The sequence below is a fragment of the Globicephala melas genome, chromosome 12 (assembly GCF_963455315.2).
Source record: "Globicephala melas chromosome 12, mGloMel1.2, whole genome shotgun sequence".
NCBI classification, from domain to species: Eukaryota; Metazoa; Chordata; class Mammalia; order Artiodactyla; family Delphinidae; genus Globicephala; species Globicephala melas.
In genome coordinates, this window is record NC_083325.1 from 14,885,697 (window position 1) to 14,900,058 (window position 14,362).

Genomic DNA, 14,362 nt, shown 5'->3' on the forward strand with positions numbered 1-14,362 from the left:
CCGCAAAAATTAATAATAATAATAATAAAATGCTTCTCTTTTCTCCAACTAAGTATCGGTAAGGCCAGGTTTCCTTCACATACTTCAATCAACACCATTTCACAACAGATGGAATGCAGAAGCAGATACGAGAATCCAGCTTTCTTCAATGAAGCCAAACATCAAAGAGATTTGCATGTAAAAGAATACTATTCTCATGTATTTTCTTGGTATGGAAAATATACTTTTTCTTAAAAAGGTTATTTATATAAACATGTAATGGGTTTATTACTTTTTTCTTTTAGTGAATCAATACATATTTTAAACATTTCTCAGTGTAAATTTCCAATACGGTAAATATGGGAAAATATAACCCATTATAAACGAAAGCTCTTTAGGGTTCTCCATAACGTGTGTATCAGTGTAGAGGGGTTCTGAGACTAAAAAATGTGAGAACCCCTGGTGTAAGATGCCTTCCTCTGATCCTGCTGGTCAATCCCAGTGCAGAGAATTAGATGTTACAACGCTGTTCAAGACTCACCTCTCTTAAGACTTTCCTTGATCGACCACTCTATTCATTGCCCCTACTCTGCATACCCTCTGCAGCTATGTTGTTCCGGTTTCCCCTGCTGCTTTCAAACCTCTGGTTCATGGCAGGTACTGGAAGAGAGAATAAAGAAACTTGCACACAGTCTCTAGACCGGGGCAGCCCTTCCAGGTGCGTCCTAATTCGGCGGGAACCTCTCTGGGAAGAGTCTGACATTTGCGCCCTCGCTGCTCACGTCTGGAGAGGCCTAATGGGTGCGGGGAGTGACCCAGGGAAGCTGCGGGATCTCGGAGTCTTCTTAGGTTGAAAGCGCGGAGAGGGATCGGGAGGCCTCAGGGAAGAGACTGGTCATTCGGTGGAAGAGAAGCAGGCCCGGTGACATCTTCCCTCCTCCTGGGTCACCGGGGAGGCCGGGGCCTGACCACGCCCCTTCGCGGCCGCTTCGCCCCGCCCCAAGGCTCCTCGCTCCGCCCTCTGCCGCCAAGCAGGGAGCCCGGCGCGGCCGACTAGGGCTCTTCACGACAGTCCCGGCACTTTCCGGCCGGCCTCGCGGGTGCTGTTGTGTCGGGGAGGCGGGACTTAGGGGAGTTTTCCCTCGCGACGCACCTACTCGGATGGTGTCTCTTGGCCGACCTACCTCCCCGAGGCCATGGCGGTGTCTGCTCGCTCTGCGCTGTCCCCGCCCGACTCAGGTAGGGTCAGAGCCCCGCCTTGTGGCGGATAGAGAGGGGCGCGGGTTTCAGAAGGGTGGGGGCCGGAGGGCTTCCCTGTGGGACCTGGGGAAGGGAGCCTCCGATGGGAAGGAGCCGTAGAAAGAGATTGCAGTCTTCGGCTTCGGGGTAGTGATGACATTCAGGACGCTTTGCGGCTAGAGGGCTGCTGTCTGAGAAAGGTTCTGGGGCATTGGGGGATCCTGGAGGAGGGGCTGCACTGCAGGGATGTTTCGGGTAGTCAGAGATCAGTGGAAGAATCCAGGTAGGCAGAAGACCTGGGCCTGTGATTTCTGTGATTTGAGGAGGAGCCTATGTTAAAGCATCTCCATTCCCATACGCGCACCCACAACTTTCTCCATTTATCGGTTGCAGATAAAGTACAGAAGGATAAGGCTGGACAGACCTCAGGGCGCCGTCAGGGCAGCCGAATGGGGAAGCTCTTGGGTTTTGAGTGGACAGATGTGTCCAGCTGGGGGAAGCTGGTGACCCTGCTGAATAGACCAACAGATCCTGCAAGCCTGGCAGTCTTCCGTTTTCTCTTTGGTAAGTCCAGTTTCTGGGAGGGGCCAGCATGGTTGGGGATGGGAAAATGACAGTCGTCCCTTGTCCATTTCTTGGATACTTACTTGCTTAGTGGACTTACCTTCCTTTTCCTAAGAGCTGAAGTTACTGATATCCTGGAAGAGGTCGTTGTGACCCAGTTTTGTCTCCGATTAGGGTTTGGAGACCAGAAATGCTTTGGTCTGAGGCTATAGGAAATATAGAGGTAGAGGAACAGGAACCCATTTTATTTGTGGCATGAAGTTGCCCAGTAAGTATGCTAAGGACTAGACTTTAGAGAAATGGCAGAGGTGACAGGGCAGACATTTAGGCCGTGACTCCCTAATCCAGATCTTTCTAACTCATAGGCCACAGCGTGTATGTTTGGAATGGGTTACAGATATGCTGAGATATTACTCCCTGTGCTTCTCAACGGGGAGTGAGTTTGCTCTCCAGGGGACATTTGGCAATGTCTGTAGACATTTGTATTTGTCACATCTTGGGGGTGGGAGGGAAGGGGAATAGGTGGTTACTGGCACCTACACAGAAGCCAGGGATGCTGCTGCATGACCTATGAACCACACAGTAGCCCTCCCAGCAAATAATTAACCAGGCCAAACTGAATAGTCCTGGGGTTGAGAAATCTTGCCTTAACTGGAGATGCCTTCCTGGCCTGAGTACCCCTTCTCTTTGCCCCAGTGTGCTGGCCAGACACTGCTCTGCCAGGTGTGCCAGAAAGTAAAAGAGGTTGAGGAGCACCACCCCAGAGCACTTTCTCTAGCCAGCAGGGCAGACCTTTACAAATATTACTATCAAATCTGAACAGCTTTGATCGCATTTTGTACACTTCTTTCATTTAATCTTCTCTGAAACCCTGCAAAATATTATGAGCCCCCTTTCACAAATGGGGAATTGGCTCGGTGAGGTGCAGTGGCTGTCTGAGATCACACAACTGGCATAATGCCTAGCACAGAGTAGGCGCTCTGTGGTTATTGTTGAATGAATTCTTTCCGGGGTTTGGAAAGAAGTCTGACCCTGGAGCTGGGCGTGCTCGACTGTATTCCAGCATGTTCCACGGCTCGCTTTGCTAAGGCCTAGCGGCCCCCTTCCCCTCTGCCTTCTCAGGGCTGATGATGGTGCTGGACATTCCCCAGGAGCGGGGGCTCAGCTCCCTGGACCGAAGATACCTGGATGGGCTGGAGGTGTGCCGCTTCCCGTTGCTGGACGCCCTGCAGCCACTGCCACTTGACTGGATGTATCTGGTCTACACCATCATGTTTCTGGGTGAGGGAAACTGAGGAGAGATGGGAGTATTGACTGGCCTACCCCAAACCCTGAAATACAAAGCATGCTGGTGAATGACCAAGGTCTTGGGTTTCTTATTTCACTTCCTCCGTGACTTATAATTTCATCCTGCTGACCTGTGTGTCATCTGAGCTGTGACCCCGTAACTCTGTTTAAAATGTTGAAATAACATTTAATTGAAATTTATTTTCACTTGGTTATAAAATGTCTGATGACCTTTCCTAATCCTACCCACAGCCTGTCCCAGGGGAGCTGGGCCTGTAGTACCCCTCTGACCTCTTAATCCTCTCCCCCACAAATCCCAGGGGCACTGGGCATGATGCTGGGCCTGCGCTACCGGATAAGCTGTGTGTTATTCCTGCTGCCATACTGGTATGTGTTTCTTCTGGACAAGACATCGTGGAACAACCACTCCTATCTGTATGGTTTGTTGGCCTTTCAGCTGACGTTCATGGATGCAAACCGCTACTGGTATGAGTCTGGGGAAAAGAGGCAGGGGTTGGCTGCGTCAGGATGGTTACCAGAGATAGGGGCCCGGGGAGGTCCTAGAATTTGTCCCAGCAAACGTATTTTCAGCCATGCGTTGCAGAGTGTGGTTACAGGGTGACACTTTGATTTGGATGGATTTGGGAGAGGGAAGGGTTCGTGAGGTTGGGGCTCTTGGGGTGACAAAAAAGTAAAATGGCTCCATTCCCACCCCTTCACTCTTTCCCTATCTCCCCAGGTGCCTTGATCTATATCCACTTCCTGTAATCCTCTTAGAGAGAAGAAGAGAAGACTAAAGCCAGACATAGCTGTTTTCAGATACTACAAGGGTGGTCATGTGGAAGAGGGAGCAGACTTTCTCTGTGTGAGCCCAGAGGGGCAGAGTTAGAGCCAAGAGTAGAAGTTGCTGTGGGGCAGAGTCATGTCAGAAGGAGAGGGCCCACCAGGGCTGCTGAGCAGTGCTGTCCCGGGAGGAGGTAACCCTCCTCAACCTCTGGCTCAGGTGACCATCTCTCAGGGGAGATGGAGAAGGGATTTGGAGGCAGGGTGGCAGGGCAGATGACCTTTACGGGTTCTCCCATTATTAAGTGAAAAGCGAGTATGAGCTGTCAGTAACATGAGTATAGGGGGAAAAAAATCTCAGACATTGGATTTGTTGGTGATTTATCAGTCATTAATTAAACTTCTTTCATCAACACACACATGCAGATGCTCCTTTTGTAAACCTTTACATTCATTCAGAGTGGCCAGCTGTCATCACAAAGACGCACTTTTGACAGAATACCCCTGAAAAGTCTCATTTTTATGACTTTTACACAGTTTGAAAAAATATCCATCACTTACTGAAGGCTTTCCACGTGCCAGGCACTATGCTAAACGCTTTTAATTTTTCCACATTATAACCCCATGAGGTCCATAGTGCTGTTCCCATTTTATAGATGAAGAAACTAAGGCTTAGAGAAGTAAAGGACTTGCCTAGGGTCACATAGCATGTAAGAGGCGTAAGTGAGACTCCAGGTCTCCTTAACTACAGGCTCCCATGCTCTTGACCACAAGTGTAAGCTGCCCCTTTCCTGGCTTCTCTGCTCATTCTGTGTCTTCTTGAAAACGTACTTTGCTTCTGCCTCCCCAGAATACATCTAATCTTAGGAGCCTGGTTTTATCAGTTCTTAGCCTAGGTAAGCTGTTAGCAGGTACCCTCTGGCACTAGATCCTAGCATCCAGGTCTATGAAGTGTCAGTTTGTCTTAGAAATTGAAACTTGTTTTTAAATGCACTATATATATTTTCATACACCTTTAGCTTTTCAAACGTTGCCTCAAATTCGTTCTTTTTCATATTCAGCCATATTCTAGCATTTTAGTCTTGTTCCCAATCTATTTCTTTAGGAGAAACTAATTTGCTAACTAAACGAATGGTAAACACTGAACTTTCCGTTGTTATAACTCACTAGTAATATTTCTGTTGTGACTTAAAGCAGTCGTTGTTGCAGTATGCTCATATAATTCTAAAGGACCTCAGAATAGCCCAGAGGACCAGAGAAGGTGTGGGAGACATCCTGGGATAGAGAGAGCATTACACTTAAAAAGCATTTCTACCAGTCCCAAGGTAGAAATGGGACTGGACTAAGAAGCTGTCCTCTATCCTTCTCCCCCTCGCTGCAGGTCTGTGGACGGCCTGCTGAATGCCCGGAAGCGGAACGCCCACGTGCCCCTTTGGAACTATGCTGTGCTGCGTGGCCAGGTACAGGATTTCAGGAGAGGGGGAGGTGTTCTCAGCAGCCATTGTCAGCACGGCTGTTCCACTGCCAGACTAGGCTCTGCTCTGCCTCCCTGGATCTTCTCTTTTCCCCCTCTTGCTGGAAAGCTGGGCTGGCCTTCCCCTTGTTTCCAACCCCCTAATCTCTGGGGTCTCTCACCTTGTCATAGAAAGAGTCGAGCTTTGTTCCCACTGGATTAGAATCCTCATGAGGAAAGAGTAACATTATGACTTTCCTTGGTGCCTAGTACTGTGCCTGGCATCTGTAGGATGTCGGGTGAGTGAATATATGAGATGAGTGAATAGAAGAATGGATCTAGTCTCCCTTGGGCCGTGAACTGGCATCAGAACTGATTTGTGACTGTCTGTAGGGGACAAGGTTCTGACTTTGTTTGAACATTCGTTTTGTGTTTGCAGATCTTCATTGTGTACTTCATTGCGGGCGTGAAAAAGCTGGACGCAGACTGGGTGGAAGGCTACTCCATGGAATACCTGTCCCGGCACTGGCTCTTCAGTCCCTTCAAGTGAGCGGCAGGGCAAGAGGCCTCATGTGGCCCAGGTGCAGAGTGGGGGGCTTGACTCCCGCAGGTCTGCAGTCACGGCTGCTCTTCCCACTTTGCCTGAATTTGCACGTGTTTCCCTCTGTCCACTCATCTCCCTGTTCAGCAGAAGGCAGAGTTGATGGTATCAAAAGATCTAGGCCTAGCTGCCCCTGGGAGACTTACAGTGTGGGCGGAAACAAAGGGAAAAGCAGTAAAGGAAAGGAAAGCGCCAGGGCTAGGTGGCTTGGTAAGTGAGGCAGTGGCCCCAGCAGTTGCTGTGGTGGTGCCTCTGTCCTCGGGTGGCCACCCCAGCCTCTCACCGGGACTCCTTGGTCGGCGTGCGGAGCAGATGGGCAGTCGGCGCCCCTTACCCCGACAATACCATTGTTGCCAACTCTTTCCAAAACAGAGCTGCTCCTCTCTGACATTACTCTTCCTCCCATTTCTTCTTTCCTCTTGTTTTACTTTGTTCTTTTGCCTCTTTCCTGTCATCCCCCAGTTCCTAAAGTTTGACACCATGATGATGTTAGCCAAGCGTTCCCCTATTACAGTTTCTTCTCAATGTATAACCTCCACGAAGAACCTGCCCGCCACAACACACACTGCTCAATCAAATTGTGCCCTCGGAGATGCACTCTTGCTTATTACATAGGGTATGTTGAAAAAAGATGGCCACCTAAAGTATGTGGAAATGAAGAGGGGTTGGAAAACCCTACCAGAGGATGTCTTTGTGCAGAGTTCTTCCACCCACCTGCTGGGGTGGATCCTGCAGCAAGGACAGCGTAGCAGAGGTACATCTGCTGTGAGTGCGCTGTGAGTGCTGGTGCCTGACCTTTGACCCTGGTGTCCGCAGATTTGTATTGTCTGAGGAGATGACTAGTCTGCTGGTGGTGCACTGGTGCGGACTGCTGCTCGACCTCTCTGCCGGTTTCCTGCTCTTCTTTGATGCCTCAAGATCCATTGGCCTCCTCTTCGTGTCCTACTTCCACTGCATGAATTCCCAGCTCTTCAGCATTGGTCAGTTCCTGTACTCTGGTGGGAAATAGGAAACCACAGGTGTGAAGGGGAGGGATGAGCCAGCGGCACGTGTGGCAGTGGGAGGTGGTGACAGGGACGGGCGCCAAGCTGAGCCGGATACGGTCTCTGTGAGATGGAAACAAACAGGGAGGCGGCTGGTGGCTTCCGGGCTCAGCAAGTATGTTGTGTAGTAAGTTTCTCCAGGGAGAAATAGACTGGAGTTGAGAACTTCTTTCATCATCAGTGGAGTACCTGGGAAAGGCTGCCTAGGGGAAGGGGGTTGAGGCGATTACCCACGTTTTCCTCCGGCCAAACTCCTGACGTGCTGGTTTTCTCCCTGCTTTTCTAGGTATGTTCCCCTACGTCATGCTGGCCAGCAGCCCTCTCTTCTGCTCTCCCGAGTGGCCTCGGAAGCTGGTGGCTCACTGCCCGAAAAGGCTGCAAGAACTGCTGCCCCTCAGGACTGCCCCCCAGCCCAGTGCTTCCTGCGTGTATAAGAGGAGCCGGGCCAAAGGTGGTCAGAAGCCAGGGCTGCGCCATCGGCTGGGCGCCGCCTTCACCCTGCTCTACCTACTGGAGCAGCTCTTCCTGCCCTATTCCCATTTCCTCACCCAGGTACGTGTGGGCTGGGGGTTAACCTTGGGCAGCGGTGGAGGCGACGGCAACCGGGAGAGAACAGGGCTGGTCTTGCAGACCTCTCTTGGTGGAGGATGGTGTCAGCGTGAGGACCGTCGAGCTGATTGCCGCTGCCCTGCCTCCTCAGGGCTATAACAACTGGACAAACGGGCTGTACGGCTATTCCTGGGACATGATGGTGCACTCCCGCTCCCACCAGCACGTGAAGATCACCTACCGTGATGGCCGCACCGGCGAGCTGGGCTACCTCAACCCTGGGGTGAGATGTCTGATGCTGATGATTTACTGGCCTTCAGAGGCCCCCTTGAGCTTTGGGGTCTGGTTTGGTCGTAAACACAATTATGAAATAAAACACATTTGGGCCCACTCTGCCCTTTCTCTGGAGCCCTGTGGAGCGCTTCTTTGGTGGGGGTTGAAATAGGGTGATGTCGTTCACTTCCCTGAACTGAGATGAGATTTAGGAAAGGTGAGTACCGCTAGCCCAGCAATGAGAAATTCTTCCAGCGAGTTTTGTGTGGTTTTGTTGTTGTTGCTGTTTCTCTGTCAGAACTGGCAGCAGGCAGGGGTCTCTCTGTGCCGTTGGCATTGCATGACCTATCCAGAGGCTCCATAACAATGAGGTGGGACTAACGTGGGGGTTTGGGGCAGGTATTCACACAGAGCCGGCGTTGGAAGGATCATGCGGACATGCTGAAGCAATATGCCACTTGCCTGAGCCGCCTGCTTCCCAAGTACAATGTCACTGAGCCCCAGATCTACTTTGATATTTGGGTCTCCATCAATGACCGCTTCCAGCAGAGGTGGGCAAGGGGAGCAAAGAAGGGGGAGAAATGAAGTCCAGCTCTTTCTGCCAAGATGAATAGCCCATGCTCCCCAGTGTTGTCTTGCTTGAAAGGCTGTCCTCGGGTGCATGTCCCTGTTGACCTGGTTGTGGGCATAGCTGATTGCTTCCAGCAGGGGGCACCATCATCCTGAAGAAAAGGTAATGCACTTATTCTTTTCGAAGCTGTTATCACAGCTCTTGTCAGGTGGCCACTAACTCCCACTCTTCCCAGTGCTGCAGAATCTCTTTCCCCTCCTTTCTCTGTCCCAAACTGGCAATAACATGCTGACGTAGACCATTTCTTCTTTCTGAAAAACCTGTTTCTTCTATCTGGGAACAGTGATGAAAAGAACAGAACCGGAAATGCCAGTGCATAGGTGGCTGTGGCCTCCTTAGAACATGGTTTTCTTTCCTAAGGATTTTTGACCCTCGTGTGGACATCGTGCAGGCTACCTGGTCCCCCTTCCAGCGTACACCTTGGCTGCAGCCGCTACTGATGGACCTGTCTCCCTGGAGAACCAAACTACAGGAAATCAAGAGCAGCCTGGACAGCCACACCGAGGTGGTCTTCATCGCGGATTTCCCTGGTACGGAGGAGAGCAAGGAGGCTTTGCTGTCTCCCTCTTGGCTTTGTTGGCCAGGGATATGGCGTGTGATGGAGTGGGGAGGGGCCTCTCCTGGTGGGAGGAAGGTTTTTGAAACCCGAGGTGGGGGGTGTTGGTGAAGGTGTGATTTCTCTGTTCCGGCTGGGGCTGAGTTCACTCCACCATGGGGTGGGTTGGGGAACTCTTGCCCAACAGGGCTGCACCTGGAGAACTTTGTGAGCGAAGACCTGGGCAACACTAGCATCCAGCTGCTGCAGGGAGAGGTAACTGTGGAGCTGGTGGCAGAACAGAAGAACCAGACTCTTCAGGAGGGAGAAAAAATGCAGGTATTTTGCTTGAATTAACAATGGTAGAGGGACCACCACTTCCCTGGTGGTCCAGTGGTTAAGAACCCACCTTCCAATGCAGGGGACGTGGGTACATCCCTGGTTGGGGAACTAAGATCCCACATGCTGTTGGGGCAACTAAGCCCGCCCGCGCCACAACTACTGAGCCCACGCCACAACTAGAGAGCCCGCGTGCCGCAACTACTGAGCCCATGCGCCCTGGAGCCCGTGCGCCACAACTAGAGAGAAGCCTGCGTGCCACAATGAAGGTCCCGCTTGCTGCAACTAAGACCCGATGCAGCCAAATAAATAAATAAATATTAGAAAAACAAAACAAAAACGACAGAATAAAACAATGGTAGAAAAGTTTAGACTAGTAGAGTTTTTTTATTACAGACTCAAAATACTTTAACATAACAATAATGCAGTGGGAGCTCAAAAAGCAAGGGCCCCAGGGGGGCTGTGAATAGCCTCATTCAGGGTTCTAGAGGTCAGTTCCTTTGGACTCTAACACACAAGAAAAAAGATGTCTGCGACGGTGTACAGTGTAGGGAGGCCATAGGCTGGCTAGGGAAAGACTAGAGGGTGAAAGAGATCTGTTTCTTCCCTCTTTTCAGTTGCCTGCTGGTGAGTACCATAAGGTGTATACAATGTCGCCCAGTCCTTCCTGCTACATGTACATCTATGTCAACACTACAGAGCTTGCACTGGAACAAGACCTGGCATACCTGCAAGAATTGAAGGAGAAGGTGGAGAATGGAAGTGGTGAGTATATGAAGATTTGGGCTGAGATAGCCCGCTTTACAAGAAGTCAGTGTTGTGAGTGAGGATCTAGCCATTAAAGAATGAACTTGAAGCGTCTAGCTGGGGAAAGGGGAGTTCTAGGAGAGAGAATGCTCTCTCTCTCTCAGTGATTCGTCTTTTTGCCCTCTTTCGGGCAGAAACAGAGCCTCTGCCTCCAGAGCTGCAACCTCTGCTGGAAGGGGAAGTCAAAGGGGGCCCTGAGCCAACACCGCTGGTTCAGACCTTTCTTAGACGCCAGCAAAGGCTCCAGGAGATCGAACGCCGGCGAAATGCCCCTTTCCACGAGCGACTCCTCCGCTTCTTGCTGCGAAAGCTCTATGTCTTTCGCCGCAGGTAAGTTTTACCCACAGCAGTACGTGTCTTTGCCATTAGATGTTTGCAGGCTGAGTAACTTTTCTCTGGTGAGGGTAACAGTAGGGACTGTTTCCCAGGAAAGGACAATCCAGTGCTAAATTCCTCCCTTTTGTCCTCTCCATTCTCCTCTCCCTGATTGAATGGGAGAGTAAGTGGTGTCTGATGGCCACCTCTTGTTCTGCCTCAAGTTTTCTCCAGCCTCCCTGTGGGTTATTCCTACCCCACCCTGGAGTCCTCTACCAGACTGTATAAGGAGTGGGGTGCCTTTCCAACTGGGATGTTGGGGTGCTTGAGGGGAGAGTCTCATTTATGCCTGGGTGAGGGGGTAGGACCAGGTGTCCCCTAAGGGCTTTGGCCAGAATGCCTATGTTGAAACAGGAGTTTGAATTGCTGGCTTTTTCCCTCTTTTTCAGCTTTCTGATGACTTGTATCTCACTTCGAAATCTGGTATTAGGCCGCCCTTCCCTGGAGCAGCTGGCCCAAGAGGTGACTTATGCGAACTTGCGACCCTTTGAGCCAGTTGGGGAGCCGAGTCCTTCAAACACAGATTCTTCAAATCCTAATCCTTCTGAGCCAAATGCTGACACTGTCCACTCAGAGTTCTGAGGGAGGCCAGATGTTGGGTACAGATATAGGAGCAGCGTTACAAGACCATTACCTATGCAGTGGACATCTGAAAAATTCAGATTTTTTTTACATTTTTCTTCCTTATCCATAGCTCTGATAAATTCAGAGATGATAGATTAGAGGAACCAAAGAAGTAAAGCAAGGATAAGATTTATCAATCCAAGGTTGAGGGGCCTGGGGAGTTAAAAAACAACGTGAAAATGTCTTTCTAGGATGAAAGGGTAAGGATCAGGTTTAAAGTGACTGGCTCCTTGGTGAAAGAGATTTAATGTTCCATGATGAAAATAATAGCTGGCTGTTCTCAAGTGCTTGCCATATGCTAGGCACTGTGTGAAGCACTGTTCCAGCATTATTACATTTAGTCCTTAACGGCCATAAGCCCTATTTTATGGTTGGGGAAACTGAGGCTGAGAGGTAATATAATTTGCTCATAAGACATATACCTAATAAGGGGTGGACTGATGGTTTGAACCTCAAGTCTGTTTGACTTAAAGGTCCTGCACCCTGCTGCTTGTAGTTTTCAGAATCCTTGACAATAATGTAGCTTAAAACTTGTCCAATTATAAAGTATGATTAGGATGGTGATCAGGTTTTAAATGCACAGAGAATAATTTTCTCTTCACTGCGATTTTGGTTCCTTCTTTGCTCCTATTATTTATACAGCCAGTTTTTCAGTAGCAGTCATGAGCATAGTTAGAATAGCAAGAGTTAAATAACGAAATTTAGGTGATTAGTAGTGGTATTTATCTACAAATAAGCTTAGTATTTAGCATTATTCTAGCCTTTAATGAGCAGGAGGTGATGTAAAGTAAGATTTAACCGAACAGTGGTGAGGGATTAGGGAATGTTGACAGTCGCTTTGTAGACTCTGGATGTAGAAAGTTTGGATGTGATTTAGGAGGATCCTCAATGCTGTGAAAATTCAAAGGCCTGGCCCTGGGCTAGGAAGTTAGAATGCGTAGAGTAATTAAAAAGAAAAAGACAAACAAACTAAAAAACAGGCCCTGCTTGGGAGCTCATGGTCTTCCGGGCAGAGACGTCAGTAGACTGGCAGTCCCAGTAACTTTGATAAAGGATCGCATCTGTTTTCAGGCTTCTCTTCGCGTGCTCCACTCCACCCAGTCTCAGGGTTCTTTCCTAGGCAGCTGCCTTTTCACTGTACACACTTGGGATGATTATGTCTACTCCATGGTTTTCAGTGATGCTGCTGCTTAGGTTTCTTTCCTGTGCCCTAGACCTGTATATCTAGCTAGCTCCAGCTGGATATCCTACAGAGCTTTCAAACTCTGTCATAAACAGAACTTGCATTCATCCCCAACTCAGACTTGCGTCTCCTTTATTAGTGAATGGCAACTGTTTTTTTTTTTTTAACCAAGCCATCTGTGAGTCATCAGCCTTGACTCTTCTTTTCCTCACATTTCTTGAGATTTCAAGTCCCATTAATTCTGCCTCCTACTTCTTGGACCTATTGAATTCATCTCTCCCACCTCTGTTCTTTCAGCCTTTATACTGGAATCCAGTTAGGGATAGACCAGAGCAGGGCTGCCATGTAGTTGTGCAGGTTGGGGCTGAATAAGGGCACCCAGCTGAGGCCAAGTGGGGCCTGGCAGTAAGTCCCTCTGATTCATACAAGGCATTTTGTGGGTCAGTGATGGCTGTGCCACAGGGCATCTTGCACCGATGTGGCGGAAACACTGGTTTTCAGTCCTTTTGCAGATCTCAGCGACACGATACACCTTGGCACCATGTCCTTTCCCGCAACTGCTGCCCACACCCTCCTTTTTACTTGGTTAAAAAAAACAACTCTTCACTTCAGAAGGAAACTCCTGCAAAAAGTATCTTTCTTAATACAGGCAAGGATGCTGCTTTCCTGCAACCTGTCTCGTTTTCCAAATGAAAATGTTGGGGTGGGATGAAGAAAGGTGCTAGTCTAATACTGGTTAAGAAAAGCTGTTCACTGGTGAAAATCTGGGTTATTCAGATTTCAGTATTCAGGCCCTGGTAATTAATGTCCTTTTCGCCAGAAGGCTTTGCATCCTACCCCGAGCATTTAGATCTTCTATCCCTGACCAGTGTCATCCCCCTTGAAACTCTGTAGAAAAGTATGATTTTCAACTTAAACATGAAATACGACATTTTCTTCTATTAACACTTCATGCTTTTGATTCTCAGCTGTAATCACTTCACCCCTTGCTGTTTCATGCCTTTGCTTCTGCTCTCCTCCCTCAGCTGGTTAATCCCCACCTCCACCCCGCGGCTAGGTAGAGGACAAGCCACCTTGAAGGTCACTCTCTTTAGTCTGCAAACTCCTTGAAAGCAGGGGTCATCCTAGTAAATAAATATTGAACCGAACCTCAAAGCAGTTCTCTCTCTGGTATCACTTCACCAGCCTACAGGCATGTACTCATCCTCATCCCATTTGGTCAAGATGGTTAACTTATCTTCAGATAGCAATGCAGTGATCTAAAGGCTTCTTAAACTTTTTCTGGAGTTTTTCAATGTCATGCAAAGTTGAACTTCTCAAGTTTCAGAGCAGGTCAGAAGATTTAACCTTGCCTTCCCTCCCAAATGTTTCTAAACTTCTAAGCCTCCAGGCAACCAGGTATAAGCATTCCTTGGGCCTCACGTCTGCAACAGCAGAGCACAGTGAAGTGTTTGAACCACTTGATCTCATACGTGCTGGTATGAACATGTGCCAAGTGGCTGCTAGGCTTAAGGAAGGATGGTCCAAGCTCTGGCTGATGAACCTTCTACAATTTTAGAATAAGCTTTTCTCTCACCACTGTTTAAAAACCCTTTTCAAACTGTAGTATGTACTGAACATGTAACTTGCAGCCTTTAACACCTGTTTATATAGACAGGAAACTTAAGGCATTAAATAAACTTTCTACATTTTCAAAAAGATGAAAATTGGCTTAAATTTTCTGAAGTGAACACTATCACTCCTCCCACATTACACTCACGTTAATGGTTTTTATGCCCCTAACCTTAGATAATTTAAAACACTGCTGATGGTGTAGAACTGGCTGCTGTAATAAGGAGCTGTGAATTTTGCCCAGTGTATTGGCCAAAAAAGGCAGTGCTAGACAAACTGAGACCAAACCTTGAACTTCCTTAGTGCAAGGGATATGATTTACAAACTGCTTGCAGTCAGGATTGAAGTGATTTCCCTAAACCATGGGTGGGATTACGATTACTCAGGGTTAAAAAGTATGTTCAATTCATATTCATACCAAAACACTTTAAAAGAATAATGGACACAGGTTAAGGTAGAACCTAGCATTTTATTTAGATCTTCATT

The 14,362-nt window shown here is 48.7% G+C and overlaps 1 protein-coding gene across 2 annotated transcripts; it reads left to right on the forward strand.

The window, feature by feature from the left end:
- The first annotated feature begins 1,079 nt into the window (after positions 1-1,079).
- GGCX (gamma-glutamyl carboxylase) lies at positions 1,080-13,982 on the forward strand. Of its 2 annotated transcripts, XM_030837507.2 has the most exons (15): positions 1,080-1,218; positions 1,612-1,782; positions 2,905-3,063; positions 3,390-3,555; positions 5,234-5,312; positions 5,745-5,851; positions 6,723-6,886; positions 7,236-7,501; positions 7,650-7,781; positions 8,171-8,322; positions 8,763-8,932; positions 9,146-9,276; positions 9,894-10,041; positions 10,218-10,413; positions 10,848-13,982. In XM_030837507.2, the coding sequence occupies exons 1-15, from the start codon at positions 1,176-1,178 to the stop codon at positions 11,038-11,040; spliced, it is 2,277 nt and encodes a 758-aa protein (XP_030693367.1). In that variant the 5' UTR covers positions 1,080-1,175; the 3' UTR covers positions 11,041-13,982. The 2 variants fall into 2 exon arrangements, with proteins under 2 accessions (XP_030693367.1, XP_030693368.1); XM_030837508.2 differs by lacking the exons at positions 8,171-8,322; positions 9,146-9,276; positions 9,894-10,041; positions 10,218-10,413; positions 10,848-13,982 and having other exon boundaries at positions 8,763-8,900.
- Positions 13,983-14,362: the final 380 nt, after the last annotated feature.